We start from the raw sequence: 24,324 nt of genomic DNA, 5'->3' as shown, positions 1-24,324 counted from the left end.
TAGTGTTACCAGGATGCCTGGCTGGAGTGGAGATTCGGGTTTGTTCGATGGCCACCCCAGTGTTCAAACTGTCGATGTGTCTTGGGGGGGTACCCACCCGGGGGGGGTACCCACCCACGCCCCTGGACAGGATGAAACAGTGATGCTAAGATTCTCCAGTGTCTGTCAGTGAGCGTGAACTTAATTCCTGTACCTGTAACTGTACCTTATGACCTATGCTTCCTGGTAACAGCAGCCGTGATTGACGGAAAAGGAAGATGGGCGTGGTTAAGGTGGGATCAAGGTTGAAATACTGAGTGAGATTAAGGTGGCGCAGTGACCTGGCTGGTGCTGACAGTGTGACCCCTCCGCAGAGAGCACCTTTGCGGACAGCATGAGCTCGAGCCGCCTCAGCGCCGCCCGCCTCAGCGCCTACCTGCCGCAGAGCAATCACGACTCCGCCAACTACAGCAACAACCAGCTGGAGACCAATCAGGCGGCCGCCGCCAAAATGGCCACACTGCAGCTTGGCCACTGCAACCAGCTCATCCCCTGCTGCTCGCCGCCGTCCTCGTCCGCCGTGTCGGCCGGCGGGCCCCGGTCCCCGCGGGGCCCGCCCTCCCCACTGGACACCGAGCTGCACTTCCACCCGGTGCGCGGCTCCGACGTCATCCTGTCCGCGGACCGCTCCTCCGCCTGCATCCACTTCCTGGACAGCAGTCGGACTGTGGTGTTCAGCGAGCGCCCGCTGCGTGTGGGCGAGACGCTCTTCGTGCAGGCGGGCCACCTGGGCCTGCCCTACTTCGGGGCGCTCCTCTTCGGCGTCACCTCCTGTGACCCCAGCACCCTTCGCCCTAGTGACCTGCCCGCCGACCCTGATGTTCTCCTGGATCGTAAGGAGTACTGGGTGGTGTACCGGGGCATCCCTACGCCCAGCTCTGGTGACGTGCTCAGCTTCACGCTGCTGTCCAATGGGGAGGTTCACCACGGCGTCAACGGCGCGGCACGAGGGCGCCTGCTCTGCGTTGACGCCTCTCAGGTCCTGTGGGTCTTCTTCACCCTCCACGGCGCCGTCAACCGCCTGCGCATCCTTGGTATGCATTTTGCGCAGCTGGGTTTTGAGTATTCTGAGCCTCTCTTTCACGCAATGGACTTAACGCTCTGATCTACATCTGTCATGTTCAGGGACGGTGCAGTCCAGTCCCATCTCCAGCTCCCCGTCGAGCTCACCGGGCGGAACCCCAGATGACAGCGACTCGGACCTGGCATTCAGTGTGAACCGGTCCTCGTCAGCTTCAGAATCCTCACTGGGTAAGTACTGTGCATCCAATCAGGTATAAAGTACTACGTACCAGTCGTTAGTAAAGTAACTGTGCCTGTCTATGAGCTATGCTGTCACAAACAGACACACACACCATGCATGTTTGTATTTATATCTTTGTAGGAACGCATTTCTATGGGAAGAACCCTAATCCCACCAATGACAACCTTAACCCCTACCCAGCCTTAACCCTAACAGGGCACAGTCACACACCAGTCACTTGCCCATGTACACCTACGGGCATTTTGGCAACTCCAAATAACCTGAGCATGTGTTCGGATCAGATTAACCAGAGGAAACCCCACAACGACACAGGGAGAACATGCAAACGCCAATCAGGTATCCAGTACGGGGTACCAGCTGTTGATAATCCAAAGTAACTGTACCTGTTCATGTGCTCATGGCTGGATTATGCACCAGGCCCCCGGCTGCAGAGGCCCTCAGAGCACCAGTCGCAACATTTATAGTGCAAGATAAACACTGCAGCCTTCAAATACAACGTTCACCTCCAGGGCTCCTCTTCATAAAGACTAGAGCAAAAGAGACCACCCAGTCCCCAGGGCCCTCTGCATATAGAGCAAGAGAGACCACCCAGGGCCCTCGGTATATAGAGTAAGAGAGACCACCCAGGGCCCTCTTTATATAGAGTAAGAGAGACCACCTGGTCCCCAGGGCCCTCTTTATATAGAGTAAGAGAGACCACCTGGTCCCCAGGGCCCTCTGTATATAGAGCAAGATAGACCACCCAGTCCCCAAGGCTCTTTGTATATCAGCAAGAGAGACCACCCAGTCCCCAGGGCCCTCTGCCTATAGAGAAAGAGAGACAACCCAGGGCCCTTTGAAATATAGAGCATATCAGGGTCCCCACGGCCATCAGCATACATATCTCAATTAACCACCAGGGGCCCCCATATATATAGCACAAGTTGACCCCCACCAGGTTGCCCGGGCCCCTCAGTGTATACAGTGAGCATTGACCAGCAGCATCAGGGCCCACTGTATCTATAGCAAGAGTTGACCCCCTCGGCCTCTTGACATATACAGCACAAGTTAACCACAAGGGCCCCCAGCCTATAGGGTGCAAGCGGATTACCAGGGCCCCTGGGGCTTATACACACAGAGCCATGACAGAGACTCAAACCCGGGTCCCAGAAGTGTGAGGCAGCAGTGCTAACCACTGCACCACTGCACCACCCCCGGTCCCAGAAGTGTGAGGCAGCAGTGCTAACCACTGCACCACTGCACCACCCCATGCTAGAGTATGTAAAATGCAAAAAGTGCACTCTCAAGTGTGAGAGCAGCCCCTGTAATTTGCCGTTTGCCTCATACGCCTGCCTCTGTCTTCTGCCCCCCCCCCCCCCCAGTGACAGCCCCCAGCTCGCCTCTGAGCCCCCCCCTGTCGCCGGCCTTCTCCCCACTGGAGCTGCCCCTGACCAGCAGGAACGGCGAGTGCACCGTCTGCTTCGACCAGGAGGTGGACACCGTCATTTACACCTGCGGACACATGTGCCTCTGCAACGACTGCGGCCTCAAGCTGAAGAAGCAGATCAACGCCTGCTGTCCCATCTGCCGCAGGCCCATCAAGGACGTCATCAAGACCTACCGGCCGTGAGGGCGACTCGGGCCGTGCGGACAACCAAGCGCGGTCGGACCGCGGGCTCCTTCCGTGGCTGAACATTAACTTGTCTGGCCTTCTCCTCTCCCTGTGTCTCTTCTCTCTGTCGGTAACCTTACAGAAATGTTACACACAACCAAATTGGAGGGTCAGGGGTCTTTATCTCTACCAGTCTTTTTATCGGAAACCTGCCAGTGCCTTTGACAGTCTGGTGAAAAAATGTCTATTTTGTTCTTGTACATAATACATGTTTGACAATCATGATTGCTATATTTTTACAAGAAAAGGTGAAAAGAGTCAGTGGTACTTTTGACACTCAAAAATGCGCAAAAGTTTATTTTTAACCAAATGAGAAGGAAGACGTGCTAATTTCACATAAGCCCAGACATGTTAATGAGGAAGAGAATAAGGAAAGTGCTGTTGGGTGGGGGGGGGTAAAATCTGTGTCCCGGGAACAGGCAGATGAAACAGGTAGATGGGAGGAATAGTGAGGGATAGTGAAGAACATCACCTGGATACTGCTGTGCGTTTGGCCAGCCAGCCTCATATACATGAGGAAAGTGCAGCTCCGAGGTATTTTTGTCCGTGAATGTTGGACACAGTTAATGTTCCTGCATTGTTAGAGAAAACATAGTATGCAAATTTAGGAAGCCAAATAAGTAAAATGCAGCAAAATACTGTGATTTGAAGCTGAAGTGTACAGGGAAATATTCTAAATATTTTTTGTTGGGCATACATTGCAGTTGATAAAGGGTTAAGCAAAAGCTGATGGACCTTTATGATTTGTGTAGTTAAATTGGGGAAAGACAATTCCTCCAGACTGTCCACAACCATGCGTACTGTTAAAAACATGATGGAGGCAAATTCTTCATCGCCAGACCTGTATTTGGTTGAGGGCAACATGTACAGCCAGGTTCCTTGTGTTCTTAGCAATCATGTACATGGAGCTGAAAGGAAATTCTCAGCTACCAAGAAATCGCCAACATTCACCACGAAGCCAACGCCGCAGGCGCTTTTGATGTTGGCAGGAAGAGGCACAGAAAACTCTTTTAACATTACACAGAAAACAGTCCATGTCTCAGTATGTTTCTTCTGTCATGCTTTGCATTTTGTAAGCAAAATGTGGTTTTCAGCAAGTTCCTTAACTGATACACTATATTCATAGCATATAAGATAGTCTTCAATACCCAGTTGTCATTAATTCACCAAACTATGTTAAGAAAATTCAGAATTAGAGTGATAAACAGATTGCAGTTTTTTTTATGAATGGAGAAGTAATTTATTTCTCAAATACTTTAGTAGTGCATTTATGGGATTCTTTTGTTGTCTTCTAAACATATTTCTGCTGGTAAATTTGACATGAAGGTCGCTGGCTTAGGTGAGAGTATCTCACATTGCAGAAATGCATTGGGGCTCACAAGTAACATTACACAGATCTCCTTCAATAAATCCTGTTCCTGTTTTGTAGCCATCATGGTGGGACTTGTTTTCAGTGTCACCCAGTTCCTTTCCCCCCTGAAGAGCGTGAGAGTTAAGATGATGGGCTGCTTTCAGAGGCTGCGCTATGGTCCTGAGTAGAATACTCTGCCTATAATGTCTCCCCAGCAGAAACAGGACAGTAAATCCATATGGTGCCTTATGCAAGCCTTTGCACTATTTCCTGGGGAAATTACGTTACACACAAATATTTCACGAATCACTAAAAGTACTTTGGCATTAATCAAGGGCCGTGCTACACCATATGCAAGGAATGGGCATAAAGCATTATACACCGAAATATCAGTTGAAAGAAATGACATGAACTCATGTGTTTTACTGGAACCCAGTTTGGCGTACTGTAGTCTCCCAGCTGCTGGCAGAATTACACACTTCATTGTTTGACAGACTGGACAGTCTCTGGTTTGTTGTAGGACCCAATCAAAATGGTGAAGTAGGAGTATTAACTCAGTCTGCTCTGTGGGAATTCAGATCAAGCCTCTGAGGAAGCTATAGAAGAGGACTACAGACTAGCTATAGAAGAGGACTACAGGCTAATTTTGAAGCTTTTTTTTTTGTGCACAGAGCAACATCCCAGCAAATCAAATAAAGGTTTCCCAGGCAAAATCAAGTGGAACACTAGAGGGCAGCAAAGAGCTACATTAACTGTGTTTGCTTTCCACGTCTTTAATACACTATATATTATCTATATCACTTTTCAGACATTTCTCAGCTTTTATATATATGTGTTAGATTAAATCACATATTGTGTTACGCTCTGGTTTGTCTTAGTATGCAGAGAAAGTGTGCAGGTTGTACTTTGTGTGTGTGCGTGTGCGGTCATTCATTTGCATGTAATATTTTTCTTTTAGAACTGTGTTGAGCTGTGTGACATTTTTTGTAATGCGTTGAAGATCCTCTTAGTATTGGTGTAGCACAATGAAGTATTTAAAGAACCTTTTTAAAAAATCTAAACTACATAAACATCGTCCATAAAGACAGTATCCAATAACATAAGTCTAACGATGAGAAAAAAATCCAGAGGTAGTTCATTTAAATTTGGTGTTTTGTTCTTTATTGGAGTGAAAGTATCTTGTACTTGCGTATTAGCCCTCGGACACACGTGTCATTAGCAGTCTAAGTTGTGCCCTAGCCTTACTCACAGACGTGATGTTCTCGTTAACAGTGACATATGACCAGCTTTTGTTTGGTGCCTTCCTGTTTCTCAGATAACTTATGGACTTGATGCAGTTTTGTTTTTGTCAGTGTGTACATGTGCACTAAGAAGTAGGCGTCATTTTACTATGAACTGAAAATCTGGACATTTGTTTTGTATTTACAGCACTGCAGGTATTGAGTTACAGCAGAAATGTCTGTAAGACCTTGATTCTAACGTTCAGAGTCCCTACGAAGACTTTTGTAGTTGCCACAGTTAAGTGTCAAAGCTTAATTCTGCCAGAAAGCCTCATATGTCACAGATTCACTTTATAAATAATCAGTTGCAAGTGTTCTGACTGAAGAGGAACAGCGATACAGTGATACAGGCAGATATAACACAAAACAACAGTGTCAGGCAAACAAAATAAAGGCTTCTACATTTTTATTATCATAAATACTGCAGAATCATGATGCTCTGCTAAGTCTCTGCTGTTGGTCTGAAGTGACTTCAAGATGCAGCTTTAATGATTATTCTTGTGTAGCAGAGATACGCTGATTACTGAAGGCGTAAGTGACTGAGAATGCCTTCACACCCCGTCGTTTATCCCCGTTCTGAGAAACAATCAGGGGGGAAAAAAACAAGGTATAACATAAAAATGACTGGAAGGGGATTTTCAGAAAATGTTGTTATACGACTACCCAATGCAGGCTTTCTAACGCTCTGGGGCTTTATGACGTGTCTATAAGACGAAACAGCAGCTCCACCAACCGAGGATAAGAAGTCAAGCGATTGTATTTAAAACACAAAAAACTTGTGATTTGTGTTGTTATTTTGTTGCATTTTCCCCTCCATAGTAAATAAAGCGATGGCAGCCTATTTAGTAGTCAGATATTAAGATCTACTGAAACAACTTAAACATGTAAGAACTAACAACAAGCATGCGATTTCATTTCAGTGGGACTTTTATTCTGTTAAATTAAGTTATGCCTTAGTAATACTGGGAATAGAGTCTTTATTGGGAAAATTGGTCATCAGTACTGGGAACGCTTTCCTACAGACCTACACAAATCTTGCAATGAGCATCATGTGAGTTTTACAATATAAATGCACTGAGTCTGGAAACATGCTGCTAAAAATGACATTATAAGCACTGTTATCTAAAATGGGCTCCATTGAAAACAAGCTGTTTTGAAAGAGCTGAACCACATTAAAATGTACTTAAAATATGTATAAACATTTCACTTTGGTGTCTGGAGTAATTCATTGAGAGTAGCGGGGCCTGCAGCATGTCTGGGTAAATGAATTATGTCATCCGCAGTTGAGGTCCTGGCAAAAACAAGTCAGATTTACAAAAAAGAATCTTTTGTATTTGAAAGTGACAGCTATGTTGCCGTTCTTTGATTTGTGTTTTAATTTCATTCCTGGAAACATTTTTTTGCTTCTGTAGTGGAATCATTCTGCACCTGTTCTGAAGCAGAAAAATATTGTTAAAAATGGTGGATCAGTCGAATAAAAGTAGCTACCAACCTGGGGTAAGGAAGTTAATCATCGGTAATAATTGTGTCATATGACACTCGATGACCGAGATCAGTCAGAGTCACAAGTCAAAACTAAGGGGTTACTACATTTTACATGCTTGTCACTGCACTGTGTGATGGAAGGTAATCTGTTGGCCGCTGACTCTCAGCTTGGTCCTTGGGGACCTCCAGACGGTTCATGTTTTTGCTCCCTCCCAGTTTGCCGCCAGGACTGTCTGGGTGTCCTTTGGGACTGGGTTGGGAAGCGCTGCTCTAGAGTAATCCCTCCTCACTCACACACCCGTGTGTACCTGTCTGTTCCTCTGCTCTGTATCTTGGAATACAGCCATAATGTTAATTAATGTTTCTTCCTGTGGCAGTACAGAACAGACTGTCCTTCATTTTCGGCAATGCCAAACTGATTTACCTTTTCAAAATGAAAGTTGACAATGGTATCAAGTTACTGGAAGGAAGAACTGAAGCTTTAAACACAAATTTACTGTTTCAACAAAACTTATTTTTGTATTTGGTAGAACGTTTATAAAAACACTGGCCCTAGATTATTGCTGGTCAGAGCCTTTGTTTCTGACGAGCTCATCTGTGCCAGATTTCCTGAACAGATAAAACTGATATTCAAGCCATCAAAGTAATAACCGGAAGATGAACCAAACAGTGCAGCAGCATCGCAGGAAGAGCAGCCCCTGAAATACAAACATGCACGGATGCAACAGAGTCTGCTTTGTCTGTCTGCTGATTCTAAATACTTAACTGAGGCACCTTATTGCTGGTCTTTTAGGACTGAGGCCATTACTCCATCACCATCCTGGGATACAGCTGCCTGGCAGCAATGTGGATACTTTACTCCGGTGTAACTCAGAGAGTGATCAATAAGGCGTCTGGAACAATATTTGTTCGACAGTTAAAAGTAGAGAGACCAGTAATAACAGGAACCGTTTGGCTGAAGTTATCGTTGCTAAAGCTGTCGGTTTTTGGTTGTGTGAGATTATATGTCTTCTTTTTCACATCTGAGAAGTTAGACGCTGCGCGAAATTCTTGAGAAATGACATGAGCACCAAAACGTTCGACTTGTTGACGCTGCGTTCCCCTTTTTTTGGGTGGCTCAGTGGGGGGCATCGTGGCCTCACGTCTCTGTGGCCGTGGGTTTGAATCCCACCTCAGCTCTCTGCTTGCGGAGTTTGCAAGCCCTCATGCATCGCATGCTCTCTCTAAATTGCCCATAGCTTGTGATTATGTGTGTGTCATTTGCCCTTCATCCCATACAGGGTTAGGGTGACCCCATAATCCATGGCAGGGGGACACTGAGCTTTTAAAACTGAAAAGCTCTCCTGCTTGGCTAAATAGTTCAATTCTTCTTGTGCTTTTACTGGTTTGGAATCATTCTGCACCCTGTTCTGAAGCAGAAACATTGTGTATAGGCTGTATCTAAGCCATGTGCTCCATGCTGTCTGGGTTGGGCTCCAGGCCCTTGACCCTCACCAGAATAAGCGATTAGAGAATGGATGGATGGAAACCATTCAAACCAAATGCATAAATCAGATAGGAAGAAGGTCCTCTTTCGTGTTGCTGTGTCTTCTCAGATATTTAACTTTTAAAGGGGAAAATGTGGATCTCTCACCTGTTGGCTACATCATTTTTTGAAGTCGCTGTTGGAAGAAAAAAAAAGCATAAAACGAGATACAGAAAATAAAATACCTGGGAGGCATAATTGGAATTTTGAGTTGACATGTATAAGGTCTAAGATGTCTAATAATTCTTCTGATGCGGTAATTTTGAAAATCTGTGGTAAAGAAAATCGGAGTTGAAATAATCTCAAACAGTTCTTTTTCTTGGACATTGCGTGTCTGTGAGATCCATAATTAAACTGTATTGTATCACAGAATTAGATTAAAATTCATTTAGGATCATTTGTTTTTAAAATTGACTATTCTTTTGATGCTGTACCATTTCAAAGACTTTCTCAAGCGCAGTTTCCATGATTGTCCATTCTACTAACTGAACTACAGGTGTTTGTAAACAGTTCGGTGCATCCAGGAAGGGATGCCAGTCCATCACAGGACACATAAACAAACACACTCAAGACATCGTAGAGACGCCATTCAGCCCAACTGCGCATCTTTGGACTGCAGAAGGGAAGCAGCCTCTTGGGAGGATATACAACCCAGGAAGGGCAGACAAATTACACCGACACAGAGCAGACGCAAGATTCAAAACCCCAACCCTGGACGTGTGAGGCAAAAGTACTACCCACTGTCCTTCTTCCCGCTGCTAATCTTAATGTTTACAGCCGCGTGTCCCCTGTGCATGTGAAGGTGAGTGCAAATCATGACAAACACAAGCTGACCTCATATGTGGATGATGTCACTCACAGCCCCTACGGGAAACGTCCTTTTCTACTTTTTCTACCGTAACTGTTCGATCTGCAGACTTCACTGAAACGGCGAAGGCCCCAAGCTTCTGCTGTATCCTGCCCCTATGGCTCGGGCGGCCCGTTACAAATCGCAGTGGGACAAATTGCTTTTTACCCGGCTCTGCTTGTCCGATCACTGCTTCACTGCAAAAATATGAAATTGCTTCATCGTTTCCAAAATCTACACACCTCAGCCTGAGCGGCCCAGTGGGACGTGAATATAATCACATGAGACGTTAACATTCTGTGTTCTTTCTCCCATCTGGCACAAACTCTATTTTTCAAATCAATAGCAGGCGTTTCACACTTGAATCCTGGATCCAAGAAAATAACACATACAAAGGACATTTGTGATAATAACATTTTTTGACAGTCTCCAAAGTGTAAGGCGCATTCTACTTACAAAACAGTCAACACCAGCCCCAGCATCTCTGACTAGGGAATTCTGTCACTGCTTTTGTTAACATCTCCATCCCACTTTTTCAGCTTTCTGTGGACAGCTGCTTCAGATTTCAGCACAGACACATTTGGTATCCAAAAACATAACAAACTGACATTCAGGAGTCAGACGTTTTACAGCTGTACGGCCTGGCAGATCCCAGCCTTCTGGCTCCCCATCCACAAGAGAGCATTGCCAAAGCCCAGTGCCGAGTCACAATTAAATGAAGGGAGGTCATCAATTAACATGTTTTATTTGTCATGTGAATCATGCAAAACAGCTCAATTAAAGCAAAATGCTTGTTGATTTGGAGCTTTGTTGGAAAGTCAGCAGAAGGACTTTGATACGCTCACATTGGACAGATCAAATCCAGGCAGCGCTGAGGAATATGGACACCAGATCTGGAAATCATAAAACCCAAGCAGATGTAGGAGAGGCTGGGAGATGGCTGGACTTTGCCGTCCCCCTATGGCCACATGGAAAATTCCGGATTCCCGCATGACAACTTTTACCAAGCAATGTATTTTGCCGCCCTGAGGGGGTACATTTTGCAGACCTACATACCCTTTGGTCCAGCAGGAAAATGGCCAGTATGCCAGAGGGCCGCACCAGTCCTGGAGGATGGTGAAATGCTGTAATTGAGGTTTGTTCGTTTTTAAAATAAGAATTCCATTATTGTTGATAATTATATGTAATACTGTGAAAGGTCTTAGGGATACGCATCTAAAAGAAAGAATTCTCATCGAAAACTTTCATAACCTTTCCACAGGATATCCTTGCCCAAAGAGACATGATTTACTGATCTCAAGTTAACTGAGGGCTCCATTGAGTGGAATATTAATCATTTTTTTCATCTAGGGGTCTTGATTAATTGACTTCAAAATAGGATTTTTGCATAACACTGTTGTTGTCTCATACAGTTGCATAAAACTGTATTTGCATTGTTCTGGTGTTTCATTTTGACCTATACGACACAGTGTATAAGCACAATGCACGGTATGACTGTCAGAAGACAGGGGTAAAGTCTTTACATTTTTAATTCAGTTTCCTTAAGTGTATTACACGTAAACAGCCACCTGGCCATGAGGAACACACGTGTGGCTGTTTCTGTTAAGTCCATGTAGTTTGTTTCACTCTGACTAAATGTGAGTAAACGGAATGGTCGTGTAAATGGAAATTCTCCAGGATGCCATACACACTTCTGAGTTGTTTATGACGCTGCGGTGTTTGGTGTTATTGTTCACTGGAGAAAACTGAAGCAGTAGAATCGATCACCAGCTGATTTCCTGACATCTTTCCATCACCCAAGCACATTACAAAACAGGCTTTATTTCCTTCATGACATCAATATATTTTTGTGTGATTAAAGGAAGCAGAGACAGGCATCCTAAACATAGTTAGAGCTAGATGTTTATAAATTGTCTTCTATTAACAATGAATAGTTAGTCCTGGCATCCCGTCTCATCCTTGCGCCGTATGTCGGCTGGGATAGGGTCCAGTCCACCCCCCCACCACCAACACAATAAGTGTTTGGAAGATGGTTGGAACGGATGAATAGTTCATTTTGAAATAATTCCCATTAAAAGCAAAGTTCTTTTTCTCCAGTTTATAAACCATGCAGGAAAAACCAGCACAATAGTACAGTACTTTCAATATTTATCATACTAAAAACATCATGCGTAGTTTTTGCTAAATGAATAACGGTATTCTTAAACTTACAATACAAATACATTACAACAAGCAAGATTTGGGACTCATATTACGGCAAGAAGACATCTGAAAAGGTTAGGCTACATCTCAATGAGCCTCAGTGATATGCACACTTAACGAAGCTGACTTGTTTAGTATTGCAGTATGTCGCATATAGACACGAGATCCAAGTGCAGAGTACATAGGTGCCTAAGAGGCAAAAAGAAAAAAATACTAAAATTAAAAATCAGGACGCAACATCGGAGCCAGGATATCAACCAAGTACTAGTCAAGACACAGAATCAGGTCAATGACTCAAGGCTAGTGAGTAATACGATGGCTCACACAGTGCCCAACACAGGAAAGGGGCAGTGTTTAAATAGGTGATTGATGAACTTCAACTGGATTTAGAGGGATTCAGTGTTTGAATGAGGCTGAGCATTGGAAAACAGCACTTGGTCTGAGTAACACGAGCAGCTCTGGGCCACTTCAGTCAGCCTATGATGTTGTCTCCTCAGGTTTGGAGCTAAACCATCCAAGTGTGACCAATGGAATCCTTCTACGAGACAAGGATTGGGGATATCTCTGAGCATCCAGGACTGTTTTTCTGGGCCGTACCCCTCACCAATCCGCCGCGCACTGTGAATGACCTCCTCTTCACCGAGAATCCAGCAATGCTTGATCTGAGTACACAGGCTCCCTCCCAATATGCAGTGCTGGGGGTCAGCGGGAGCCCTGGGGGGAGGCAGGGGGGAAATAGTGGATAAGTGTCAGTAAGCAGATGTGAAAGGTGGGATTGATGCTGTGACAGCGGAGCAGCTACTGCAAGCTATATGTAGCCGGATTGGTGCATCACAGAATTTTAAAGGCACCAGTGTGCATTTTCATTAAGGAGAATGGAACTTGGTGTTCTTAGTTAATAGCTAGATGCATCGACTGTGGTGGAACAGGCGAGTTGGATGGTGTAGACAGCTAGCAAATCTCTTCACTACATGCTGTACTGTAGTTGTCTTCCACACTCTCCAGTCCTCCTAAACCAGTCCCCCACCACTAGGATGGTAGCATCCCTCTCCCAAAGATGATGGAGTGGCTGATAACCACATTTGATTGGCTTCAGTCTCAGAGAAGCGCGAAACTGAGACTTTTGCCTTGTCAGCCCAGGCCACGTGCCAAACCGCTAAAGCTGACTAATGTTGTTCCGAATTATGCTGGGGTGGCTGAAGCTGGATGAGGTGCAGCGTTGGGGAAGTTACTCACGAAAGTAAGCCATTACAGACCGAGGGTGAAAGTTCAGGTCCAGAAAGTACAAATCCGGACCAAGATTTTGTTTCAACCAACCAGTTGAGTTCTCTGTGACTGTGACTCTTTATACTCAACTGGCTGGTTGAAACAAAACCTTGGTCTGGATGGGTCTGGATGAACCTTGGGATGTACAGAAGTTGCAGTGGCCCTCCCTCCTTTGGGACAGCTGATGGCTCTAATTCGGCTATCAATGGGGGCTCCAGACAGTGCTGCTCGAAGCCCATGGGGGGCCCAAGGCAGGCTTCACCGTCAGCCACCCAAACCACCATTGCATGGCTGTTCTGAGTACTTCTGGGGGAACGAGACAAAGTAACATTAGCTTGACACACCAGAGATGGCGCCCTAGATGCCTAATGATGCATTCCAACCCAGACTGGGTTTCATCTGAGGGAACAAACATCTATACAGCTTCAGTCCAGCTAATAAGTCCGGAGAATTTTCAAGACTTTAATGCTAAAATGTTTACATCTTTAATAAAACATTTTAAAGCCCAGGAAACGTAGAGTTCCCACACAGCCATCACCTCAGAATCATCCAATCTAACCCCCTCAGGACTTAAGACATAACCAAGGAAAGATACTGTTGCAACATTCGTATTTTTTTTCTTTTACAAATGCTGGAGGACTTGTTTGATGTTCTGAGTGGTTAGTGAAGTAAGTTAAGATGGGTGTAAACAATAACAAACCCATCAATCATGTCAGAAATATTTCAGTCATGAAGGATTGGAAGACAGAAGGGCGTTAGCTGGTCTTTATGGCATTGTTGTGTACTTGTGGTGCCCTCTAGTGGTGACAAGTGCAGTTTTCCACTCATCATGCTCTCAGATCCGAATGAGACTGTAAACACTAAAGAGGCGTGTGGTGGTGCAGATGTATTCAGGCACTGCTAGTATTAAGGGGATATTGAAATTTTACTGTTATTTCACTCAGATGCAAGGACAGAGGGCCGCCATCCATTGTTTTTTAATGGAAAAAATCTAGAAGGAGCAGGAGAAGTGGAGGCATGGGTGATTGCAGTATGGAGAGCCTCATCTGTACACAGATCCAGGGCCTGGGATTCAGGTTGGGATAAATTCTTCTGTGAGGCAAGGTTGCAGGAAGTAAAACAAAAACACACCCTAAATTTTTGAAGAAGAGCTTTGGGTGCAGAGGCTGGATCATGTTTAAGCACAACTAGATACTTATTATGATTATAATCGGAAAGGGGAGGGGGGGTTAGGTTTTTTTATCAAGTAAGGAGAAAGTAGGGGAAACAGACTATAAAATACTCATTAATCCTCAACACAGAGGCAAAACCGCACAGACGAAACAAACCTGATGTTCTGTCAGCACATTTTTTTCTATCATCGTTACAAAAGAAATGACTTCATGAAACTGGACAAAGACAATCGAGCCTTAATAATAAGATGTAGCTTATGACATCAGGAGCTGTATTTGGTAGGACTCCGTGAAAAGCTACGTTGATTCATGGAGTGGGACTGCAGAAGGAGACACACAATGGCACCAGCCTGTCATACTCTCAGTCACCTGCAGAGTATGTGAGTTCCTGCCCAACATCCTCAACTGCAACATTCCCCACTGCTGTAGTAACTGTTCAAACAGAAAGTTATTTCAGCTGCATTCTTGTACCCACTGGGTTTCTTAATCTAGTTATTAGAGTCCACAGGTTTACGAATGAGATCCATCCTTAAGTCTGTCTTTAAGTTGAATTTGTAGGTGTGTCAGAAAAATAATAATACAGGACATAATAATTATTATTATTATATAGTAACAATAAAAGTAACTACAAACGGTACTGTACTGGACCTCGAGCAACGAACCGCAGAAGCCATGCAATTTTTTCATGAGCGTCACAATGCAGTGAGTGCGTCCGTTATTACGGACCATTGTATTTAAGCTGAATTTTTAATATAATAGGCAGTCTTTAATATTATAATAGTCTGTTCATAAGTACGAGTTGTCTGTGAGTCGTTCATTCTTAACCCAGGAGCTGCCTGTACTGGAAAAGAGCATTTGGTAAGAAGGGGGCCCCTTTAGCTTTATGTACATGTGGGGGGGTTACATTGACCTTCACATATCTGCAACTTATTAATCCACTTGGGCTTTACATGCAGGCGGGGGCATAGCTAGAAATTCTGGACTCCCCAGCAAAATTTCATGTTGGGCCCCTTTGCAGATTCTGTCAACTGGGCCCCAGATATTAGATTTTGGGGCCCCAATAAAGTGCCGGGCCCCCTGAATCTGCCAAGTCATCCATGCTAATCCGACGCCCCTCAGACTGGGCGCTAAGTTTTTGTGAATGGTTTTTCAGATGGCTGTGATCTGCCACCTCAGGGAAGTATTTCTTAGGATCCTTCACCTCCAGCAATGTCTCCGTCAATTTACTGAATCAGTTATATTTCTGTGTCAAGCATGTCAACCTTGGAAGAAAGCAAGCAGCTCAGCTCCTTGTCACATGTGGCAACTGCTCAGCATCTTCTACTTCATCAGCAACTGCCACCTTATGGTTCTGTTCAACTTGCACCACCTAGTGGCCATGATTGTAACCTACATCACCCTGTTTCTCCAATTTCGTCATAAGAACATAAGAACATAAGAAATATACAAACGAGAGGAGGCCATTTGGCCCATCGAGCTCGCTTGGGGAGAACTTAACTAATAGCTCAGAGTTGTTAAAATCTTATCTAGCTCTGATTTAAAGGAACCCAAGGATTCAGCTTGCACTACGTTATCAGGAAGACTATTCCATACTCTGACTACACGCTGTGTAAAGAAGTGCTTCCTTAAATCCAGTTTGAAATGTTCTCCCGCTAATTTCCACCTATGGCCACGAGTTCTTGTATTTGAACTAATGCTGAAGTAACTATTCGGTTGAACAGCATCCAAACCTGTTAGAATCTTATAGACCTGGATCATGTCCCCCCTCAGTCTCCTTTGCTTGAGGCTGAACAGATTTAGCTCAAATAACCTTTCCTCGTATGACATTCCTCTAAGACCAGGAATCATTCTTGTGGCCCTACGCTGCACCTTTTCTAAGGCCGCTATGTCCTTTTTAAGATATGGTGACCAAACCTGTACACAATATTCTAGGTGAGGTCTCACCAAGGAATTGTATAATCTTAGCATTACCTCCTTTGACTTAAACTCCACACATCTGGAGACAATCTGAATGCTCATCTACTGGAGGGGTCCAAATTCAAATTACATCACTTTGGTACAGTATGCAAACCGTGGATTGGGGGGGGTCCCTCTGTAGATCTCTCCAACTGAGGGCAGATAGTCTCCTTCTGTAGATTTCGCTAACTGCCGGGTCCACTTTGGTAGGCAATAGTGCTAACCACTGCACCACCATACCCCCCCTAGGGTCGTAATCACACATGCTAAGTCTTACCCATAGAATCATTATGTTTTTTTTGCGGTATGGATGGAGAGGGTGCTTTTTGGAGGGATTCTTTGATATCCCAAAATATATGACAGCTATGATATGAACTAGACTTACTTTTGGGAGTATATTCTTAAAACTTAACAAAATTATTACTAGGTTATAGTGATCTGTATTTGTGGGGGGAGAGAAAGCATGTTATTTGCTAAATTAAGTCGTTGGCTTAAAAGGCTAGATGACGTATTCTGATCTAGCTAGGAGAATTAAGTGTATTAGATAAGAAAAAAAGTAATACAGAAAACTTAAGATATAAACCACGGAAAATTAGTAAACAAGCAAAGTAAGCATGCATCTCAGTAAACGACTCATGTAAGCACAAAAAGCCACAAGCTTTTACAACACAGTGCAATACAAAATAGTGCAGAGTTTACACAAGTAATGCAGCGGTTTTACATGCAGTGCAAGTTAAACGCAAAAAAGATCAGTCAGCGATGCCTGGAAGCCTTTTTCTTTCTCATACACATGAGTGACTGGTGCTGAGATGGGAGAAAATCCCACTACATTAATACTGGGAAAATGTCGGAGAGACAGTATGTGTGGCAGGATAATAAGCATCACATCCTTTTTATTTTAATAACTGTTTATTGACTTAAGCTATGAAGGATCAAACACTTTTTGTCGCCCATTAAGCCCATTATGGGGTTGATTGACACACACTAAGGGGATGGTTGTCAAAATATTATTCAGTGTTTTTTTTTTTTTTGGTACTTTTAAATACATCCATATCACTTGTGTCTTGTAACTTTCAAAATGTAGAAAGACAACAATTAATAAACACATCATTGCTATTATGCCATATTTATTAATAAACACTAAAAACAGGCTAATTAGTGAATCAACCGTCGATGAATTTGCACGTAACAACTATCCACAGTCGATGTCTCCACCTGCCCCAACCTGTCTTATCTGATGTTTTATCTTGTTGTCCTGCTAGTTTGTAGTTGTAAAGTTACTAAAAAACACTCTAGAGTCCTTGCTCCTTCCAGAAGTATTCTAACTTTATTAAGTAAAAAAAAAACACACATTACTAAATTGGGCGGCATGGTAGTTCAGTGGTTAGCACTGTTGCCTGGGTTTGAGTCTCTGCCAGGGTTCCGTGTGTGAAGTTTGCATGTTTTCCCCGTGTCATCGTGGGGAATCCCCCCCCCCACTGTCGAAAAAACACGCAGAGGCTAATTGGTGTTACCAAATAGCCCTGTGTGATGAGTTGGTGCCCCATCCTGGGTTGTTCCCTGCTTTGTGCCCTGTGATGGGTTGGTGCCCCATCCTGGGTTGTTCCCTGCTTTGTGCCCTGTGATGGGTTGGTGCCCCATCCTGGGTTGTTCCCTGCTTTGTGCCCTGTGATGGGTTGGTGCCCCATCCTGGGTTGTTCCCTGCTTTGTACCCATAGGCTCCAGAACCCCTGTGACACTGAACAGGATAAGTGGTTTCAGTGGATGGATGGATTACAAAATTATCCAAATTATTAAATTTTACTTTAAGGTAGGAAAAAAATAAGAATAAAGAATAATCCTCCTTCCCTCAAAGGTGTGCAACGCAAAAAAACAAAGACGGGTAGCTTTAGACAAACAAGATACACTATTTACAATAAGAATTTTTAATCAGTACCCTATACTAGTCTATAAAGACTGTGATAATCAATCCATGTGACAACCATCACCGGTATGTTACACAAAAAGCAACATGTTGTATATTTATGATACGGCTCTAGATATGAAACAGTATGAAAATTTAGCATCACGATTATAGTGACCATAATTATCACGGCTATCAGTATTATCGCGGTATCGTTAAAATGCACTGGTACACAAACTGAAATCATTTCACCAAGTTTTATATTGAAGTAGTAATACTAACCATCTGGAATTTTACTGTGGTTCTCCCTGAAAATAACTGTTTCATCCTTATGTGGCTCTCAGTTCAGCCGACACAGTTAAGAAAAATATGGGTATTGGTTTTTTTTTTTTGAAGACCTTCTACATTTCTAACAGCATTTTCAAAATTTATGTATAAATTATGTACTTCAGATGAGTGGTTCTCAAACTACAGTGCAGAGAGGTATCAGTGTAGTGTGCCATGGACGTGGTATGCAGTGAGAAAAGTTTGGAAACCTCTGCTCTGGACGGTTTTGGACGGTACGCCGATGTTTTAAGATAACTAAATCCGACGCTTTTAAAAATCTTTTTAATTAAATAAATAATTCTCTACAGAGACTGAAGAACGATAACCTGCACCTCCAGCAACACCCACAGTTGACGGATCTTAACCAGCTGTTCATCAATACAGTTTTTTCACCTTTTCTTTCAACTAAAAAAATTAAGTGACCTGCTTGGTGACACATGTGTGGGGAGGTAGGTTGTTGGATGACTCGATATTATCGTTTATCATAGCATTCTTAATTTAAAATATTGCATATTATTTTTTAGACATGGCACAGCCTAAACATTAATTATAATTAAACATTAAACATAAATACTGGATCAAATGAAAGAGGAATTTTGCTGTCATTTACAATCACATAGATATTGCTTAAAAATTACCTGAGGATTTTAGTTATAACAGGGAACTAATAGTAAAATTAACCCCATTTGGCCAGGCATCACCACTGCGAGCTTCTAGCCATCAGTACCTTCACACCATACAAACGTGGTCGCTATGGTCTTTTCACAATTTCACTCTAAACTGGTCCAGTTTATACTGCCTAATTTCTAAAAATGTGTTCCACTTGTGTCACCAAAATCACAACATTACACAATACTGTAATTACCCTTGGTTTACCATAACATTTCCATATACAGCTGGACCTTGAACCTGCAACCATTAAGATACATGTCTTTGGTCTTAAGCATTTAAAAATATTAATGACATACAGTTCTGGGGAAAAAATTAAGAGACCACTCCTTATTAAAAAAAAGACTGCATTGTTAAATCCAGGTTTAATCCTGGTTCTGCTGGCAGAGGCTACACTGAGCAGCAGGATGTGTCTAGGCTCAAAATTACTAAGACAGCAGCAGAGAAGACCAAGGCGAAGCAGGAGACACTGGGAATGAACAAAAACCAGCCAGGTAGAGGGCAGAAGCGACTTTCTAATGCCAGAGATGGCCGTCAACTTATCTGACAGTTTCTCATGAATCAGAGGATGACATCAAGTGACCTTCAAAAAGAATGGGGAACATTAAGTGCAGGTGTGAGGTGCACTGCTGGGACAGTTCGTATCAGGCTCCTAGAAGCAGGACTTTAGTCCCATAAAGCAAGGAAGAAGCCCTTCATTAATGAGAAACAGAGAAGAACCAAGCTGCAGTTTACACCCATAAATCGAGAAATGAGTGAAACAAAAACTTGCCGTCGTCTTTTTTCCACGGCTGTATTTTTAAAAGCCCCGAATGCAGTACCGGCCAAGCAAACATGTGCCTGTTTTTCAGACATTAGGCTATACTGGAGATAAAATGGACAACAAAAAACAGGAACAAATGCTGGGGTCGTGACATGAAGACAGCACAGATGGGCCGTGTGCTGCCAAAACAGGAAGTCGCACTCGCTGTTTCCCGCTCAGAGAGGCCAGCACGTTCGTAGGTATCAGTGCGACCATGTCTACAAATATCTTGCGTTCAACTGATTACAGATGCAAAACTGAAAGTCAAAGTAATCATAAACATTTATTTAACGTTTCATTGATGAAAACATAAAAAAGTATAAATATTTATAATACAGCATTGTACACCTTTTCACAGCAAAAGTTTAGGGATAAGTTATTGTATTCAAACTTTTGCACAACTGTTTACGTAGAAAACCAGAACTTCACATCAAGAACCTATCTAACATTTCTACATAAAGCAGTGGTTTATAAATTTTCTTTGACCTGTACGAAAAGATGGGAAAATCAATGGATTACTTTATCAATAATGCTTACTAGTTTTTTGGAAAATAAATGCTCGTTGAGAAAGTGGTCACCAGGTGACACCATCATTTGCATATAAAAGGCGCATCCACAAAAGGCTCAAAGAGGAACAGTTAAGGAGTGTAGGATTTTGTATCTGTTCAACAAAGGTGGAGATTTCAGATCCAGAGAGAATCCAGACCAGAATTTTGTTTCAACCAAACAGTTGAGTATAAAGAGACACAGTCACAGAGTACTCAACTGGTTGGTTGAAACATTGTACTCTCTGGACCTGAAATCTCCACCTCTGCTGTTCAAGATATTTTCTGCACATTCCACAATGTTCCTAGTCTTACACCACACTGTCTCAACTGTTCTGGATCATGTTACAGGCACCAAATTCACATGAGCATATATCGGCAAAAATACAAAGCTGATAAGGTAAAACAACATCCCTGTCTATTTTCAATTTAATAGAGATCAAGGAGGACATACAAATCACTGCTTTCTGCTTTTGCCTGCATTTTAAAAACTCTCCAAACTGTACTGGTTTGTATAACGTAGGGTGGGTAAATCTCTGGGCTGTGCTGGATTACATTTCATGTGGACAATCAGGCTTCACAACTGCTGCGTCAGCCGTTAAGTCACTAATTAAAAGGCATCTAAAATACGCAGACCTGTGGCCCATGAGCATGTGAATTGTCCTGCCCCACTACACCAGTAACTGGGGAAACTGGTGCGATGAACCTATCCAAATTATTCTGGTATTGTCTACTGCACTGCGTACCCTTCACAAACAAAGTAGTTGGCAACTGACGTGCTCTAGATTTCCTCAATTCGTGTCTATTTTTTGGTACTCTACATTATAAAATGACCACACCTGAAAGACACAGCTGGCTTACACTCATATTATTAAATTCCAATCCAAACCACCTTTGTACAATCCATTGTCTCTTTAGTCCCATGTCATCCATCCACGTCACATCAGTACCTGTGATAATTAAACTTCCAACCCCACCCTTGCAATGCCCTATCCCCCCCCCCCCAAAAAAAAACTTTAGGACTGGGAAGGTGGTTGCGGTGGAGGCTGGGCGGGCGGTGGTTCTGGGTCCACGCGGCTGCGCTTGGCGGGAAGCCCGTGGTCATGCGCCTTGCGGATGTGGCGGTAGAGATCACCGGACTGCGTGTAGCTACGATAGCAATAGCGGCACTCGTAGGGCCGTTCGCGGGTGTGCACGATGGCGTGCCGCCGGAGGGTGTAGGCGCAGGAGAATGTCTTGCCACAGGTAGTGCAGGTGGGGACGTCCTCCACGTAAGGGCCCAGAGGGTCCTGGAAGTCCTGAAAGTACATCGCTGGCTGGTCGGCTTGCTGGGAGTGCTGGTGGTGTGAGGTGGACGGGAACAGGGTGGCCGAGAAGGAGGCGGAGTCTGACGCGTTGGGGCCCTGGGGCGAGAGGGGGAAGGTCAGCGTCTCGTGGTGGTGAGGCAGATGTAGGAGGGAAGGGTGGGGCAGGAACACTTGCTCATTCTCTTCAAATTCATCACCTTCCACCCCCTCGGCCCCTCGCCGCCCTTCCCTGTCCAGCATCCCCTCCATGTCATCAAGTTCTTCATCAGAAATGACAATAGCCTCCACCTTCACTTTCACCTTCACCCCATCGTCTTCCTGCTCTTCCTCCTCGCCCCCTCTTGCCGTGGTCGTCTCTCTCATCACGATCTGCAAGTCGCCCACAGTCACTTCCTGACTCGTACACGCTCTTTCTTGCCCCGCCGTCGTTTCCTCGGTCAGAGCTTGGGCCTGCACGTGTATGTGGTGCTCTGGGGGACTCTGCGATGAGAGCTGGGCCGCTACTGACTTCGGCAACGACGTCTGAGCGACGCTTCCCTGCGTCAGCTCTGCGGTGCCGTCGCTGGAGATCGCCGGACCCCCCCTCTCGGGGCTCTCGTTGCTGGTTTGAGTCGGCGTGACAGCTGTCGCCCAGGTGCTCTGTGTCTCGGAGATGGTGCAGCGATGCGGGAGCGGTACAAGGGAGGAGGACGAAGAAGAGGATGGGTGGTTGTTAGCGTACAACTCAGTGGAGCTGCAGGGACTTGCTAGGGCGGTGTCCCCATTGCTGCGAGGCCGGACTGCAGCACACACCGAACCAATCCCCGCAGGGAGAGAGTCCATGCCAGGCTGGGTGGTATCCGCTAGGTCTGGACTAGCTGAGCCAGATTTGACAGGATCATTGGGACTGAGAGACTCCTCACGCTCATCTATTTTGCTCTCTGGTCCATGAGGCACGAATTGGTTGAGGAGGGGGTAGGGGGGCACAGATGCTGCCGTCGCCTTAGTCAAAGCAGTCGTTCCCTCAGGTCCACCTCCCCCAGCGTCCTCTCCAGAGCCACCCCGTGGGGTCACACTAATCCCCGTCACACCTCCCCCAACTATTATGCACTCCTCCTCGGCCTTGGTGCTGTCCGCCTCGGCCAGTCCCCGGCCCTGCAGCCTCTTCTTGCAGACGCGCACGATGTCGTTCATGTGCAGGAAGCTCGCGGCGGCTAACACATCCTCCGGCGGCGGCTGGGCGGCCAGCTTTAAGGTGCCCTCGTACATGAAGTCCAGGAGCAGCCCAAAGGCCAGCGGGGTGACAATCTCCCCATTGATGGTGACTGTCTCCCTCTTGCCAAGCGGCTGCTCTGAATAGAACATGTGGAAGAAGGGTGAGCAGGAAGCGAGAACGGCGCGATGGGCCAGGAAGCGGGTGGCGCCCACCTGGACGGTGCAGTCACAGAGAAATCCTTGCAGGCGCTGGGCACGCAGGCTGGCCAGGAGCTGTTGACTATGCTGCGGGAACTCCATTGCCCCAGCAGCCTAGCAGAGGAGCGCGAGAAGCAGACAGAGAAAATGAAGAAAGACAGCAGTAGAGATGAAAGTATAAGGGTATCGAAGGAAGAACTGAATATGAATCGCTGCAGAAAGGCTAAAGGTGGCAAAGTGTTCTGCTCTGCAGACACTAGTATCCTGCTCTGCAGACACTAGTATCCTGCTTTGCGTCTCATGGCACAAGCGTTACGGCCGCCTCTTGCTTTCCGCGGGCCTACGGCTCGATGTGATGGAACAGAGAGAATAAACGCTACAAGCATTCCATCCCTCATCCCTCCTCCTGTGGGCCAGCAAGGAAGAAGGTAGAAGTGTAGCTGGAAAAGACAGACAAGCATGAAAAATAAAACCATCATTATAACACAACTGGGATGTTTGGAAAAAAAAAACGCTTACTATTTGTAGGTATCACTAATAAAACGGCACACTGTTCCTCATTTACTACACTAGTTGTACGATATACTACAGCATTCGGTTGCAATTCGTCATCGTCATGCGAGTGAACCATTTTAAATGGTAGCTTCGGAAACAATGGTAACTACTAGTATCAGTGACACTTATCTAACTGTACCATTTAGGTATCTCGATGACCAGTTACTTCATGGCAACATTCCTAGCGTTGCAGCATGCACAGGCAAAACAAGTACAGCACAGAACGTGATCAAAGTTTGAATCTGAATTAAAGAAATCTTTATTATGGTGCAATCATGAAAGCAACGCCACCTGTATTCAACATTTCTACAATTACCGGTTTTCTATAAGGGTTCAAATATTATTTAGCACCCTTTGACCAAACAATACTTCAGTGAGCAAGCCAGGATAACACGAGAAAATGACAGCTGAATGAGAATATGGCTTTAAAAGCTGTACCACAAATGTACCAGCATACAAATATATAGAGCAGGCATTCATAATTCACTGGAAACATGAGACACGAGTCATCCTGCTTCTATTAGCTAGCTAGCTAAGCAAACAAACCGGCCTTTTCGGCTCTCGCTCGAACGACCTGCCGCTGACAGCAGCGCTAACTTTGAAAACACCCGTTTTCAGACGTGACCTCACAATAAACAACAGAGCAAACGCAAGAAACAATTATCAATAATAAACAGCAAACGAATGTCTCACCGACACACTAAAGCAAGACAGATGTCTGCCTCTCGTTTTCTCTGTTCTCAGCAAAAATGGCGCTGGGTAAGACCCGCCCACTAGGGGGGCAAT

At 44.8% G+C, this 24,324-nt stretch overlaps 2 protein-coding genes across 3 annotated transcripts in view; one reads left to right on the top strand and one right to left on the bottom strand.

Moving 5' to 3' along the window:
- The window catches only part of neurl1b (neuralized E3 ubiquitin protein ligase 1B), a 79,501-nt gene extending 70,509 nt beyond the window's left edge, over positions 1-8,992 (top strand). For both annotated transcript variants that reach the window (XM_023838805.2, XM_023838806.2), the window contains exons 3-5: positions 354-1,073; positions 1,165-1,290; positions 2,665-8,992. In XM_023838805.2, the coding sequence (XP_023694573.1) occupies positions 354-1,073; positions 1,165-1,290; positions 2,665-2,912 (1,094 nt within the window). In that variant the 3' untranslated portion in view covers positions 2,913-8,992. The remainder of the gene's footprint in view (positions 1-353; positions 1,074-1,164; positions 1,291-2,664) is intronic.
- An 11,011-nt stretch (positions 8,993-20,003) lies between these two features.
- zbtb3 (zinc finger and BTB domain containing 3) lies at positions 20,004-24,307 on the bottom strand. Its single transcript, XM_023838841.2, has 2 exons — positions 24,232-24,307; positions 20,004-23,423 (listed from the first exon to the last, which is right to left on the bottom strand). The coding sequence occupies exon 2, from the start codon at positions 23,083-23,085 to the stop codon at positions 21,301-21,303; it is 1,785 nt and encodes a 594-aa protein (XP_023694609.1). The 5' UTR covers positions 23,086-23,423; positions 24,232-24,307; the 3' UTR covers positions 20,004-21,300.
- Between the last annotated feature and the right edge of the window lie 17 nt (positions 24,308-24,324).

Source organism: Paramormyrops kingsleyae, chromosome 10 (genome assembly GCF_048594095.1).
Source record: "Paramormyrops kingsleyae isolate MSU_618 chromosome 10, PKINGS_0.4, whole genome shotgun sequence".
In the NCBI taxonomy this organism is placed as follows: Eukaryota; Metazoa; Chordata; class Actinopteri; order Osteoglossiformes; family Mormyridae; genus Paramormyrops; species Paramormyrops kingsleyae.
The sequence above is the reverse complement of the archived record's forward strand: the minus strand, read 5'-3'. Positions and strand labels throughout refer to the sequence as shown.

Excerpts from the sequence above, each read along its gene's own strand:
- zbtb3 (XM_023838841.2), bottom strand. The coding sequence starts at position 23,085 with ATGGAGTTCCCGCAGCATAGTCAACAGCTCCTGGCCAGCCTGCGTGCC.